Below are 15,411 nucleotides of genomic sequence, written 5' to 3'. Positions count from 1 at the left end.
CAGCTATGGGATTTCTTATCAGAGTGTTTTCAGGGGTAGCTTGAGCGCGACCATGTAATCAGGATGCGAAAAGAGAAGCTCGGCGTGTAATTGGCCCAATGCCAATGATATAAAACGAGCTCCGTAGGTGCCTCCTATCTCGCCCTTTAGCCGCACGTCACCGGTGCTTTGCAGGAAAGCCTGTCGCCGCTAGCGGAGGAAGCCGGTGCATATTTGCGGCGGCGCTCAGGAGCGATATGTTCGGCGCCCATGTAGTTCGAACTCGTTGTCTAGAATATAATAAAGCGAAAGCTTTCTTAATGGGATTGATAACGTCCCGTGAAAAAACTAATGCACTTCCCCAAAGACCAATAGGTGGACCGAAAAGATCTGATAAGATTTCTGGACACAGCTGGGTACGTGCGTAAAACCAGGCTTCCCTTGTGTCCAAACGGTTGCTTCAAAATCGCTCAAAAGTAACGGTTCTACATAAGACAATACACGCATCGATTCTGAAGGAGTAAAATAGCCTACCTTTATTCCATAAACCACGCATCGGTGCACATGTAAATCATTCTATGGTTTATTTAGTGATTGAAAAATCGTCGCATGGGCTCGTCGCAGGTTTGACAATCGATTCAACGTACTTTCAGCGACGGCTGGACGCACTTTTAGCTTTCGCGGTTCTCTCAACTTTCTTTAAAGGGACCCTGCAACACTTGCCATCGACTACTAGTAATGTGTTTTGGGATAAAGTCTACTGCCCCAGAAAACTCCTCCCGCAAGAATTATGAAAATCCGTTCAGAATTAACGAAACTACGCGCGATGAGAAATCGCGCATAATCGTTCCCTCTCAACTCGACCGCGCACAACGCGACGAAAACTGCGCGCTCTCTCCCGGAGAGGGGGGCGGCTCGCGGCGTTCTCTTCGGCGCCCTTCGATATATCACATGCCGGGTAGTTTTCTCCTTTTCTCCGCAACGAGGAGGGGCCTATTTCCGGTCTGGTGCCACAAAAAAGCAGGCATGGGTGCCTGCTCTCAAGTGCGCGCTAGGGCTGGTAGGGCGTTTTTGAAGCAATAAACGTTTGTAGTCGAGTGGTCCTGTTGAAAGGGAAGTATTGAGCTCATCACTCAAACTCCGCGCGCACTCAAAACACAAAAGAAGCGGCAAAACTGTGCCTACAGGTTCAGGCATAGAAGAAGTTCGTACACAGCGATGACGACGACGGAAATGGGAGAATCTAGCCGCGAAGTTGACCAGTGACAGCCGATCGGACAGCCATGGCCTATGTGACGTCCCTTAGGCCATGCATAATGAGGACAACTGAAGAGAGAGCGGTTGGTTTTTCCGCGTCTTTCACATCGATTTGCGCGCTCACCGCTTCACGTGAACGTGTAATATTTGGCTCAGGTATTCCTGGCAGTGTAATCTAAACGTCGCGCAGGTTTACTTGCACTGCTCAAAGAGTGTTGCAGGGTCCCTTTAAAGGAATGGTAATTTTTTTTTTCTCACGTGTTTGTCGTTTCAACAAGGCCTATTTATTTCAAATATGAGTTCATCAAAACAATCAACTGTCCATTAAGTTTCTGAACTTTGAAATAATTCGGAAATAATCGAAGTTGTCGAACAGTGCTATCCGATTTGAAGCCGAATAGGGTTATTTGTTCACTTAATATTCACACACTCTTATTACGTATAAATGCTAACTTGCATAAGCTGCCTATTTGCCGGAGATACAATGCTGTGTTAGCAGACTCAGGTGGAGTGCTAAATACCGGTCATTAGAGCACAGGAGTCGCATTGAGCTCGGTATTAGTGAAAGGCATTTTGTTCACACGTGCAAGCCTCGCGGCTGCTCCCAACACTGCCCCTCGCTCTTTCTCTCGTCAGGTGGGAAGAGCATCTGGAGCGATGTCACTAAGGAAGCCCAGGAGGAGAACGTCGAGAGGAAGCTCAACTTCAAGCAGGTGGAAGAGCTGTTCTGCCAGAAGACGACCATCATTGCGCAGCCAAAGGCACCGCCTGACAAGAAAAAGAGGGAGCCCGCTTTGGTAAGCTGTACTCCACATTGTGTTTCTCTTCGTGTGATATTAATCATACAGTATAGCCCGCCTATAGCAAACCCGGTTTTAACGAAATAACGGCCATAACGAACAAATCTTCGTTTTCCCGTTACCATTTGTATACATAGATTTTGTGTCCATATATAGCGAAAAGCGGATGTAACAAACCGATTTCAGTTTCCCGATGTGTTCGTTGTAAGCGGGCTCGACTGCATTGCAAATTTGCCTCAGTCTTATTTTTTTTTCACCATGGCTTTTTTGTTGTTGTTGTTGTTTTCTGCAAGTTCACTTTAACAAGCTGCACAGCTATATGGTTTAGTTATGCAAAAAAGCATACATCTCAGTCAGTACCTTTGTGGAGCAAAATAGCGCCATCAGTATGCGATGGCGTGAAAAGACTGGGTAGCATATAGGGAAACGATGGAATGGAGGTGACTGCACAGAACCCCCAGGTGCCAAAATGACGAATGTGCAAAGGGCTCAACAGAAGTCAGCTTGTAGTCTCTGCTCAGTGCCGTGCTTGACATGGTAATGATTTTCGTTGTATTAGTAACAAGTTTATTTTTGAGTCTGTCAGAATTCCCTGTCGTGTTGTACCAGTGATTCGGTCAGTTATGTGCACACGTCATACTCGGATAATCCATCGCCTGTTTCAACTCCCAACTGCCATTCTCTTGTGGCAGAAGGAAGCGACCCGATTTTTCAATTGCAATAACATTTTTTTTTGGCAGCCCTTATGACTGTGTACATTTGCTTGTCGGGTGCATGTAGCTCAGAGCCCAATTTTGCCGATTTCTTCGGGCCTCCCTAGATTCTGAATGTGAGAAAGTGTTCATGTGAAAGAGGGTGGTGGCAGCCTTTCTTTTTACTGCTGTTTACCCGCCGCGGTGGCTCAGTGGCCAAGGCGTTGCGCTGCTGAGCACGAGGTCGCGGGTTCGATTCCCGGCCGCGGCGGCCGCTTTTCTGATGGAGGCGAAAAGCAAAAACGCTCGTGTGTTCGAGATTTCGGCGCACGTTAAAGATCCCCAGGTGGTCAAAATTAATCCGGAGCCCTCCACTACGGCGCGCCTCATCGCCTGCGTTGCGTCGGCGCGTTAAACCCCACAATCAATCAATCATTTTTACTGCTGTTTGGCAGAATCTATCTTCTACCAAAGAGCAGCAGAATCTTTCTTCTTTTATGTACGCAGCTGTGGGCCCAGCACCACGCCCACCAATGCTGTCACATTTAATACGCCAACAGAACACATAATCTACTCCAAGGTGCATGAATTAACCATAAGTACCAGGTAGCTAGTATTTGCCATGCTGTCACTGTTTGGTATGGTGTGTGGCAGCTCCCTATATGAACAATTTTGGTTACCAGTTTGCCCACTCGCTGATGCTACTAAAAAGCCACTTTGAAACTGCTGAAAAGTGAAGCCAGTTGTCCCTTTTTCCATGCAGCTCAGTCTGCTGGAAGGCAAGAGGAGCCTCAACGTCTGCATCTTCCTCAAGCAGTTCAAGTCCGGCCCCGAAGAAATTGTCTCCATGCTTCGCTCTTGCAAGTCTGCGGAGTTTGGTGCAGAGCGCCTGCGCACGCTTCAGAAGATCCTGCCAGAACCAGATGAGGTGAGTAACACAGGCGCCCGTTGTGAACCATTTGTCTAGAGGTGTGTATACTAGATAGCTTACTGCGCTATGTCCTCCCACGGCACTGCCTGTGCCTTCGGCTACACCAGGAGTGGGTTCTCGCATGCATGCCTGAATAACACCGGCTAAAGCTTCTGCCTGTGCTTCCTGGGCCCATGTACTAACATGAAGGAAATGCAAGCGTATGACAACATACTGTTTGGCACATCCCTCATACAAAATATTGCTCTGAGGGATCATAACATCTTCATTTCGTTCAGTTGGTCATGGCGACAATGCATTCTAATGCACGGGTGACGTAAATATTCCTTAGACCCAAGCTTGCATCGTATTCTACGATTACCAAGACAGACATGCTGCCTGCACTTCACCAATTGTGGAAGGCAATGCTTGTGTGGAAAAGCTGCAGCGACTAGTCAAGCTTAGAAATCATAAATATTGCTTCTTTATTTAACTTTGTGGGCCCAGTTTGTTGTGAAGCGAACCCTGACAGCACTTTTTTCCATACCTGCGCGCTGTGTTGTGTCCCAGCTGAGCATGCTGCGCTCGTACACGGGCGAGCGGAGCAAGCTGGGCCCGGCAGAGCAGTTCTTCCTGATGCTGGGCGACCTGCGGCAGCACAAGCTCTACGTGGACGGCATGCTGCAGATGGAGGAGTTCACGCCCAGCATCGAGGCCCTCCGGCCGCAGGTGGCCAACTACATTGGCGTCTGCCAGGAAATACTCACCAACCGCAGCCTCAAGGAGTTCCTCAAGCTCATACTCATCACCGGGAACTTCATCAACTCGGTGGGCCCCCCCTTCTCCCACCTATATCTTATTTGTGTCTTATATCTTTAATTTAGCCTGCGACAGAAAAAGCTAAACTGCATTGGACGAGAATGTACGCGAGAGCTATGGTAGCTTTGCCTCTCCTAGTTATGCATGACTAAATCAAGCATTATCAAGCACAGATTCTGCGCAGCAACAGTGCTTGGTACTTGGAGCAGCGAGTACTAGTATTCCTGAAAAGGCAAAACATTGCCCTAAGGGGCTCATCACCTCAGCAAGTGCATGTCACTTCACATTTGTTTTTGCACAGTGCAGGGAACAGAGGATGTGCTGCCAAAAGCAGATGTTCCTCATAAATACCTACCGACGAGTGCACGCTGAGCCAATTACAGTCAAGCCCACTTTTAACAAATTCTACCATCACACTCAATTTGTTCAATATACCCAAACTTCGTTATAAGTGTAATCGCGGCACGCATATGGCGGGAGCGCTGACGTGGCCGCGGACATCACCTGGATGGCGTGCGGCGATAACAGGGCGCTGGCTGCAGCCATAGAAGATTGCCGTTAGCCCGCTGGAATGGATTTCCCAGGCCATGCATAAATGTCCTATGCATTGTCATTGGGGCCGTTGTGCTTCCTGGTCGACAGGTTGGCATTGACCTTGGAACTTGGCTGCTGGCACTCAATGAAAAGTGCCAGCAGCCTATTATTGGCGTGAAAACAGGGGAATGCATTGCACCTCAGGCCTGGTCATCCAGATGAAACTGTTTAAATAAAGCCACAACAGTCCACAACACAAAACTAAGCCAGGTTGTTAAACTAAACAACAGTTTGTGTGTCTGGCTTTTCGGTTATGGTTTGCTTGTAGAGGGTGCACAGCTTTGCGCATTGTTGCAGCCATGAAGTTGTCACAGTGCTGACGTGAAGTGCCTCGAGATTGTTGCCTCACAAAGATCTGTGCCTGATTGTTCTGCATCTCTGAAGTAGATGAAAGTAGACAAGGTGCTTCGGAACCACCACTAAAAGTCACTACTGGAAACAGTTTCCTTGAGGCTCTTTTTGCACGCATGCAAAGCGTACTATGCATTCTAGTTGGCCACTGTGGCTGAGTTGGAGCCTCTGCTGTGGTGGCACATCTATGCGGTCTCACTGACCGTACCACTGACCAACTGCAGGGCAGCTACGCGGGTAACGCATTTGGGTTCCGGCTGAACACGCTCCCCAAGCTGCTGGAGACGCGGTCGAACAAGCCCCGCATGACGCTGCTCCACTTCCTAGTCGAGATCGCTGAGAAGGAGCAGGCGCAGACACTCTCCTTCACCAAGGACCTCCGGCACCTGGCGCAGTGCTCCAAGTATGCCACCTGTCTTGCCACCTTTCGACGCGACTGTGTGCGCTTAAAGCCTGTGATCCAATTGCAGATGGCCCTAATTTTTTGCTCCAACAAAGCTTTGATTAGTCACGAGAAGTTGATGAGCACACTGCCCACGGTGTTCCCAGTCGAGGAGAAAGTTAACATTTTTTCATAGTGCAGCCGACTATCACGGCCGACCACCAGAAAATCTACCATGGCCTTACGAGCCAGGGTTCACCTCGTTCGTCCCACTGAGAAATAGCCGCGTGAAACTGAAATATTTCTACTACCATAATGCCATTGTTCAGCCCACCATACTTGTTTTATAAGCAGTAATTAATATTGGCTACGTTAGCAAGTTAATTTTCTTGTTCAACAAAAATGAATAAATGAAATTTCTGGCTCCTGAAAAAATTCTTACAAATTTACTTTGGCTTGGGCAGAGACAGTAGCGAATTAAGAATTCACTGTAGTCACTCTTCCAAGCATCTCAGTCATGGCAAGCTTGTTGGACAATTCCTACTCGGCTTGTAAATGCATACTTCAGTCGCCATTCTTTTTCTATGCAGGTTATCTCTAGATGGCATGCGGGCAGAGCTGAAGCAGCTCTCTAACGGCATCTCGAGGCTTGAGAAGCAGCTGCCTCAGGGTGATGCTGACTTCAAGCGCCACTTCAGCGGGTTTGTGGACGTAAGCTGAACACCCTGGCTTTGTAGCTGCTCTCTGCTATTTTGGTGAAGCTCGCCCGACTGAGTTTTGTTTTTCTCGCTGTCATAAAAACGAGTATTGTTCAATGGCATAGTGCGGAATGCATTCTTCTCTTCCACAGTTTTAGAGTACCCGAATGCTTTTAGATGACCATCTTTCACTTTGCAGCCGTGCCATAATTGGTCAATTTGGGGGTGGGAGTTGATACAACTTTTTGTACCGATCGCCGGTATGTGAAGGTCTTCATAACATAAGACACATTATGCAATGGAGATGTTTGATTTATCGTGGTGCCTTAAAACATCCTTAGAAAGCAGTGCTTTCAGCGGCACCCTATATGCATAAAATAAGGCGGCAATTGATGTAAAAACATTTTGTGTGACCGGGAATGTAAAGTGGCCTGAAGCTGGGATGGCAGAGATGAAAATCCCAGCATGCACAGCCTGAAGTAATGTTTGCCCAAAATTTCAGATTCTTAGAGGGTACTGACGGGGAAAGCTTCCGTTGAAATATAGGCATTTCCGGGTAGTTATGTTGAGCTGCGAGAGTGCACTGGCATTGCAGTTGGCATCGTGGAGTGAGTGTGCCCCATTTCTTGACTGCCATCTTGCAGAGGGCCAAGGCGCAGCTGAACGAGTTGTCCTCAAGTTTCGACGAAATTGGCCAGCTCTCGCGCAGGCTGGCGGAGCACTTCTGCGAGGAGGAGAGCCGCTTCTCAGTCGAGGAGTGCCTCCACATCTTCAACAACTTCTGCGAGAAGGTCAAGCTGGCACAAAAGGTGGGCTCCCGACTACAGTGGCAGCGTATCCAAAGTGGCCCTTTGTGGGCAGGAAGACAAGGGGGAAATTGTTAAGGCGCCAACTGGGGATGAAGACTGCATGATGTCTGGCAGTGCTGAGACCCAAGGGAGGGGTGCACCCTTGGGTTCCCCACTGGGACAGTTCAGGAAATTCCTGTGGCATCTTTACACTTACACATCACCACATTTTAACGACTGCTTCATTTTCAGTATCACGCAGAAGTGCTGAACCTACCATTGTTTTCAAAGGAGTGTTGTTTGTGTAAAAGTTTCTGAAACAATGTACAAGCCATGAGGTCATCACCAGGACAGGAGCCATAACGAATGGAACAAAAGCAGTAAAGAAGCGGTGGTAGGAATGGATGCAGGAGTGCACCCATAGATGACCTGTGCATAAACTACGAGATCCCGGCCAGAGCAAGGGTGCATGGACAGTGGGACAGGGCGAATGTGCACACACCTTAAAATGGACTACCTTTTTGCCTATCCCACATTAAAAGCACACACATTAACACATTTACAATTTGCACATACAAAATCAACATATGTTTTGCAGCTGGACATATCAATATTTTCAGTGCACACAGGCTGATTTCTGCTGACTTCAGCTATACTGACGACCAGTGGTTTCTGCCCGCAGGAAAACGAGGAGCGGCGGCAGCTAGAGGAACGTGCAGAGAGGCTCAAAGTCACTCGGCTGAGCACAGCACAGGGCAAGTCAGGTATGTGCTGCTGGCCCTCAAGAACCTCCTATTCGGAAACCACGAAGCACTACACGCATAGTCCAGGGAAAAGCAGCATTGATCTGTACCATGAAAATGAGTGTTTAGCTCATCTGTATTGCCACCATTCCCATCACTTTGATGTAATTTGGCTCATTTTATGAAAGAAAAAACTGAACACTATTTTCACTCCGAGCCCGATGTTTGTCTGGACGAATATTATAGGTTGTTCAAGCAAGCAGATTTATTTGTTTTAAGATATATATTCGGAAGTTGTCTATATAAAAGCAACAGAACCTAGGTAAGGCCTGCAAGCTTATGGCAAATTGCACTAAATCGATGCAATAATAGGTAATTGTGAAAATTTGCCTATTTACTGGTGAACGAAACCGGAATATTTTAGGTCCTTGCTTTGCCTTGTAGTGAAACACACCTTCAAGACATGCTATCGCATACTCAATATTTTATGCTTGCCAGAGCTGTCTGTTTTAGAGATTACTGTATGCATAGTGCACCACTATTTTATTACTTCTGTCTACTGAAGATCTCTTGTAGTATTGTTAACTGTCTAGGTGTATTGTTTAAGCACACAAGAGTAGAGTCCAAGAGTTCTTACTTGCTCCAAACTTAATTCTGCTCACTAGTGGTGCTCCGTCGGTGGAAAGGTGTGTTCATATACAAGACTTCAACCACAAATCCAAGACAGTTGAGGTCAGTCACACCACCAGAATAAAAACACAGGCTTATAGGTGCACTAATGGTGTGCATACCTTGCAGTAGGATGCACGTAAAAAATATATTGGGTGAATGAAGCTTGAAGGGACTGAAAATATCGAAAGAGGGGCAACTTTAAGGAAAACAAAGCAAGCTAGCCCCACTGACAGCAGAGTGAGAACTCCATATGAATAAATTATGCAGCAAACCTGCTTCTAATATTGATATCTTTTGGCCAGTTTTCCGTAATGTGCTTACGGCGCCCTGCTCGGACGTTGAAATGTAATTTGAAATATAACTGATTGCATATCATGCAGGCTGAATGCAAGTGCAAAGCACGATGCTGGAAACTAACGTTTGTTTTGTTTGCTTTCTGTTTTGTTTTGTCACTTACTGCTGCTTGACATTGCACTGCTGCTCTTTTACACGTATTCACCTTCAAACAAGCAGCAAGTGCCCACGCAAATCTCTGCTGCTGCTTTGCTCTGTTTCACTTTTTTTTTTTAGCCTCAATTCGTATTGTTCAAATTGTAAAGTCCTGTGTTGTGTTTCCCAGCAGACGCAAAGCCATCACAGTCTTTCCAGCTTCTGATGCAGCTGCTTCAAAGAAACGTATGAAACTAACAATTCATTAAAACTTAAGCCTGCTCTGGTCTGGTGGAGGTGTTCCAGCATGGAAGCATGCACTCATCTCTCTTTGTGCCTGCGTTGCATGCTTGCTCACACTAGCTGCTTATTTATTTTACAATTTTACAAACGGGTGGTGAAGGGTTACAAATAAAGTAGTTCAACCTAATGTGATATAGGACCACATTTGAATGTAAATACCTTTACAGCATTCGTAAAATGTTTCCTTTACTTCATCAAGGAGCACAAAACAATGCAACCCTGTCTGCGTCAGGCACAGAATCTGTCTGCAGGGACAGCAGAGGTAGTGATAGTGCCGCAATATTCCAGTTGGAAAGAATTCTTTTTGCTCGCATAATATGCAACTACAGTGGAACCCCAATAATACAACTTTCAAGGGACCGTGAGAAAGCGTCGTACGACCAGGATGCGGGTAAATTCCGGCCAAGTAGACTGTTTCACGCTACAGGTGGGCTAAGAACTTATTTAAACTACTATATTTAGTGCATTCTGACGTGATTTGCGAACCTTTAGCTGAAATCCCAAATTTAAAATTAAAGCAACGCCCATGTTGTGCTCCCTCCCCTCAATGGTGTCCGAGCTAGCCCGCCAGCCAAATGCCGTGCGCTACACCCGTGCCATTCGGCGCTATTTATAGCCCGCCAGCCTCGCACCCTGCGCGTGCGAGATGAGGCCGATGGGGTCGAGCAAATGGAGAGGGGAAAATGCGAGTGTGAAACTGCCAAGGCCAAGCGAAACGAACGATAGTACAGGGCGGAGATGAAAAAAAAAACAGCATTGCCGTACATGATGGAGACACCCTTTGAACGTTCCCGTACTGTGCAGTCATTATTAGATCAAAGTACTCAACACATAGCGGTTTTCGTTTTAAACAAGACCCAGCAACGCGAAATAGATAAGATGATCCAAACTTCTCGAGTAAGCCATGTTGCGAAGGAAATTATAGCTCGATCTTGTAACAGTGACTTGCTGCGGCGGCCAGCGAGTGACCCAAAATGGCGGTGCCAACCTATACGCATCTCCCCCTTGCGGCGGACACGCATGAATCGAAGCACTCTAGGAAAGAAAGGAGCGGAGTGACAATGCGGCTTTTATAAGATACTGTGAGCACAGAGCAGGGATATAGGAAGAGAGAGCGTCGTGAAAGGAAGAAACTTGGATCGAGCGGTCGGGGAAAGTGGCTGTTCCGTCACCGACGTGGGGTTGCGTCATGTGTTTTCGCGTTCGTTGACGGCTTGACTGGAGCTTCAAATTCACAGTCCTCCTGCCACCTGAACTTTGACTACTCGCGGTTGGTGCGTTGGTTTACCACTGCTGCGTGGGGAAGTGGAACGTTAACTCCCACTCACGAGTACCCACCTGCTTGCTTTCGTCTGTTCAGCAAGTGGTCTGGCCCGCCTGCAGATCTTTGCACATCAAGCAGCGTCAAACGGGGGTTGAGAATAAAGAAGGTCGGGCCGAGGCGGTGAAGCAGTGTAAATATGGGAAAAACTCCGGTTTATCCGCGCCAGGATACGTCGTACGAAGCGGACCGCGTGCACCCGAGCGTCATATCATCGGGGTTTTTAATGCATTGTTTCCAAGGGGCGTTTGCCGGGACCGCGGTGGTCCGTCGTAAGAAGCAGGTCGCCGTAAGTCCGGGGGATGTATCAGCGGGGTTCCATTGTAGAAGTGCACCATGTCTTCACAGGCCCTTTTTAAAATCTGAAGAATTATACTTTGCAGCATTTTGAAGACGTCATGCGTGGTTAACTATAGTATTTCAGAACTTCTAAAATTCACGCTGCTTACTCGTTAGCAGTACCTTGCCATAACATGTTTGGTTAGCGCTGTGTGTGTGTGTCTTGAAAATTTTTTTGTGCATATGTGATGGCTGTCTGTCGGCTCGCCACTCATTGCTTCCTGCTCAATCACACCCTGACCCCACTGCCTTTCTGCTGCATATAATGATATAGATGGCGACACTGCACAGGCATCTGATAGGTAGTAGGCCTATTTTGCTCATAACGGCTCCAAAGCAGCTCCCCATTTTATTTGCCCATAGAATGTCTGTGACGGGAGCCGTCTTGGGCTGTCCTGAAGCTGCTCAAAACTGCTCAAGACAGGCAAATAAGAGACCCAGTGCATATACACTAATGTTAGAATGGCCGTGCTGCACATGCAAATACTCTTCCGACGACAACTCCGTGCCAGTTCCTCTGCACCATGAATGCTTTACCCTTCTATTTATGGGCTCTCATCGGCTTTGGCTTCTTGTAACCTCGAGAGAAATCATTCCTTGCAGCAGCACTTGTGCTATTCTGTTTGGACACCACTCTGCAATGCGTGCAGCCAAGGTCCATGCGCATCCCACCAATGCAAAATATTTTGTTGGCTTACGTACACTGACGTACACTGTTAGCTTCAACCGAGGTGTGAGAGTGCTCAGACTTGCTGGTACGATGGCACGCTTGCTGCTCTTTGAAGTTAATATCCAGTAAATCTTCTTTGCAAACACTTGCTTACTTTATTCCAATTCAGGTGTGGTCAAGAAGGCATAGAAAGCCATTGATGACTGCGAATGTAAAAGCTTTGTCAGGGCAGCACTGCAAAGAAGTCTTCTCCCCAATGCTTCCAACCACCCCTATCTAGCTGCGACGTCCTAATCCCATCTTTCCCCTGCATTTTATCTAATCTCTTCATCAAATTAATTTTCCTCCCCGACTTTTAGTCCCATCTTTCGATAGCCCAGCTGTTACCTGTTGCCAGTTCTCCACATTACATTCCCGGCTCGAGACCATTTCTTTCTCTCAATTTGAGCTGGGATGCCTTCCACCCGCATTTTATTCCTGATCCTAGATACTTGTTTCCTATTCCTAAGCGTCACTCGCATCATATTTGTTTCCATGGCTCGTTGGGGTAACCTAAGTTGTCTTTCAACACATTAGTAAGACGCGTCAGTCTCTGCCCCATTATTCATCAATCACTATAGCAGTACACATTGGTTGTACACTATTCTTTTAAGGCAGTGGCTAGTGTTACATTCAGACAGAGCGATAAGGAATGCTTGAGTTCTGTCCAGACGGAACCAATGTTAAGTGTGTCGAGTTCCGTCCAGGCAGAATGAAAACCAGTTGATTCAACACTAGCGCTTGCTGTTGGCTGCGCCTCTGCTCATGCACATGGTAGTCCTGGGTTCGATTCCCCCCAAGCTGGTTTTTTTTTTTCTTTTTTTGCTGCGGTTAACATTTTGTAATAGCTATACTTAACGCCCGCTTTACAATTCATGCAGTGAGAGCAGTCGATCTTGATTTTTTACTCAACCGGCTGCACCGTTACCGGTCACAAAAGCCAAAACCAACGCAGTCATCGCTAGAGCTACGTCCAATCATCTGTAATTATTAAGTGATTAATAATTAAAAATGACTCTGGCCAGTCAGTGAGACGAAGCGGTTTGGCTGGTTGGGCAAAAATCAAGAAAGACTGCTCTTATTGTGTATTGTGAAGCGGGCTTAGGGTAGCAGCTTAGTTCCATCCAGACAGAGCTAGAAGTGTTAGTCCGGCCATCTGTAATTATTAATGGTGATGAATAATTAACAGTGATTCTGGCTAGTTGGCCAGTGGAAGCAGTTTGGCCGGTTGTGTAAAAATCAAGACTGCTCACATCCACTCACTGCGCATTTCCCCTGAACGGAGTTTAGCGACAGCTGCCATTCCGTCTGCTTGGGCCTTTAGCATTCCATATCATTCCGTCTGGATGGAACGCTAGACACAGCCTTCGACAGGCATCCTGACAGGTATCCTGCTGTTCATATGTGCTTGCCGAATGCTCTCCACAGTGCATAGTACTTCTAATCTGAACTTTTCTCGTCTTTTAAGGGGGGACAGCTTCTGTTAATTTTTAAGTAAACTTAGTGAAACTTGGCAGTTTCGCTGCTTTTTTCCACTCATTTCAAATATGCCACTATTTTTTGAGTCAGTCAATTAGTTCCCAAGATAATTAGATAATTAGTCTTTTTTGGAGGAACAATAGACAAAACAATGCTACTTACAGAACTACTTACAGAACGGCTACTTACAGAATCTTTATATTTTGCAATACTATGAACACTGGTGAATGCAATAGGAGAATCAGTTTTTTTATGCACTGTTTGGAGCTAATTTTACAGCTCATTAAACTTTGGTGTTAGAAATGGGCATTCGAGATGGTTCCTTGCCACTGGTGCCAACAAAGTTTAATGAGTTCCAAGTGGTGTATCGAAACACTGATTCTCTTATTACACTCACCAGTGTTCATAGTATTAGGAAATATGGAGATTACAGTTCTGTAAGTAGCATTTTTGTCTATTGTTCCTCCAAAAATGACTAATTATCTAATTATCTTGGAAACTAATTGACTGACTCAAAAAATAATGCCATATTTGAAATCAGTGGAAAAAAAGCAGCGAGGCTGCCAAGTATCACAGAGTTTCCTTAAAAATTAAAAGAAGCTGCTTTAAGAGTAGTGTCCCCCCTTAAATCAGCCCTGACAATTTGTCCACGATACATATACCCACCATTTCGTTACCTAGGTTAAGTGTGTGGCTTTCTGCTTGTCCAACATCGCTCTCCATTTCTTCATACTTATCTTTAACCTCACACAGAGCTTCCTGAGTGAAGTTCCTCAAACAATCTGATAAAATATGACAGCTTCTAAGTCTACTCACACGGCTGTTCATTCGGGAAACTGAGCCAACTATGAATGTCTTATTTCGTTGTTTCTGGACAAGACCAATTCAAGTGCATGGGAGTGCCAATCATGCATATGATACTATGATGGCCTCTTCTTTCTCCAGCAAGTTTCAATCAGACAATGTAAAGCATCAGTGATGTTCACGATGGTACGATGCAGCAAAAAAACAAGCGCACCACAGATACAACGTAGAAATCACGTGAACAAGTGCAACCTACAACTGTGGAGGTTATAGAGGCATGGAATAACCAATCAGTTTGATGGGGTGTCCTAAAGAAAAGCTTGATGTCATACAGGTTGCCATACCGGGTGCGGCAGAAAATCACTATGCAATCATGGTACAAAGGCAGCCAGGAGTTCTCTCTAACCGATAATATAAAAATCAAAGGCCCTATCTCATTACAAAAATGTAGTGATAGTACCCTGGACTTTGGCAGTGTGTTACCCAGGCTTATGGCAGAAGGATTCTTCAGAAATTGTGAATGGCCATTGAAGACATTGTGAAACCTGTTTAAAGTAGACTGCGCTATAGGTCTGCATGAAGCCTAGGGTTTGTTGCCTGCTTTGCGAGTGGGTTGACGACGGACTGCGGCGGAAAGCCCACACATCAGAAAAAAGAATGCAAACTGCATGCAGCTTGCATGTTACTTGTACCAGTTATATTTGTACATGCTTATGCCGATTGTACAAAAAGGCATCCGTGCTATTGGACCGAGGTTTGTACTGCGCTACCTGCACATTTGTGCATGTACAGTTCCGAGATTGATGCCAGGAACAAATGCTTGCCGAATAAACAACTCTGCTGCCATCATCCATCACCCTTGGTGTTGCGGAGAGTGATATGCCTTGCTACAGTACACAGAGCAGCTGCGATCGCAGTTGTATGCGCGTTCACTCGTGAACCAAATACATACCACGATAATTGCTGGTCATACATGTACAACCCCAGCGGCCTCATTATGATAATGAAGAGACTACTACCATTGAATGTCACAGTGGAGTCAGGTGTAATGTCAAAAAAATCCTGTTTATGCATGTGTATGTATGTACATACATGTAGTGTGCATACGTGTGTGTGCGTGCGAGTGCGCATGGGTATGTACATACTAACGTTACTGCCATGTTCTCCCCTTACCAATATTTTTCAGCAGAGGAATTAATCCTGGAATTAATTTGGTAATTTTATAGAGGTCGTGGCACAATAGTCTTATCGTTACAGTGTGAATTAAGTAAAGCGCAAAGTTTCATTATTCACAAGTTTGTAGGGCAAAGAAAATATTCATGCATAATAACTTTTTAACTCT

General features: G+C 46.1%; 1 protein-coding gene across 4 annotated transcripts in view; it reads left to right on the top strand.

Annotated features, from left to right (window-relative positions):
- Nucleotides 1-15,411, top strand: part of LOC144174682 (inverted formin-2-like) — a 95,193-nt gene that overhangs the window by 78,217 nt on the left and 1,565 nt on the right. For 2 of the 4 annotated variants that reach the window (XM_077703486.1, XM_077703482.1), the window contains exons 8-14: nucleotides 1,873-2,033; nucleotides 3,492-3,656; nucleotides 4,209-4,466; nucleotides 5,627-5,805; nucleotides 6,375-6,495; nucleotides 7,127-7,291; nucleotides 7,953-8,034. In XM_077703486.1, coding sequence (XP_077559612.1) covers nucleotides 1,873-2,033; nucleotides 3,492-3,656; nucleotides 4,209-4,466; nucleotides 5,627-5,805; nucleotides 6,375-6,495; nucleotides 7,127-7,291; nucleotides 7,953-8,034 — 1,131 coding nt within the window. Of the gene's footprint in view, nucleotides 1-1,872; nucleotides 2,034-3,491; nucleotides 3,657-4,208; nucleotides 4,467-5,626; nucleotides 5,806-6,374; nucleotides 6,496-7,126; nucleotides 7,292-7,952; nucleotides 8,035-9,304; nucleotides 9,361-15,411 lie in introns of all 4 variants that reach the window. The other 2 variants (XM_077703484.1, XM_077703485.1) reach the window with 2 other exon arrangements.

This window comes from Haemaphysalis longicornis, unplaced genomic scaffold (assembly GCF_048455015.1).
Source record: "Haemaphysalis longicornis isolate Haplotype H1 unplaced genomic scaffold, Haemaphysalis longicornis Haplotype H1 scaffold_3, whole genome shotgun sequence".
In the NCBI taxonomy this organism is placed as follows: Eukaryota; Metazoa; Arthropoda; class Arachnida; order Ixodida; family Ixodidae; genus Haemaphysalis; species Haemaphysalis longicornis.
This window is presented reverse-complemented; position numbering and strand designations above follow the sequence as displayed.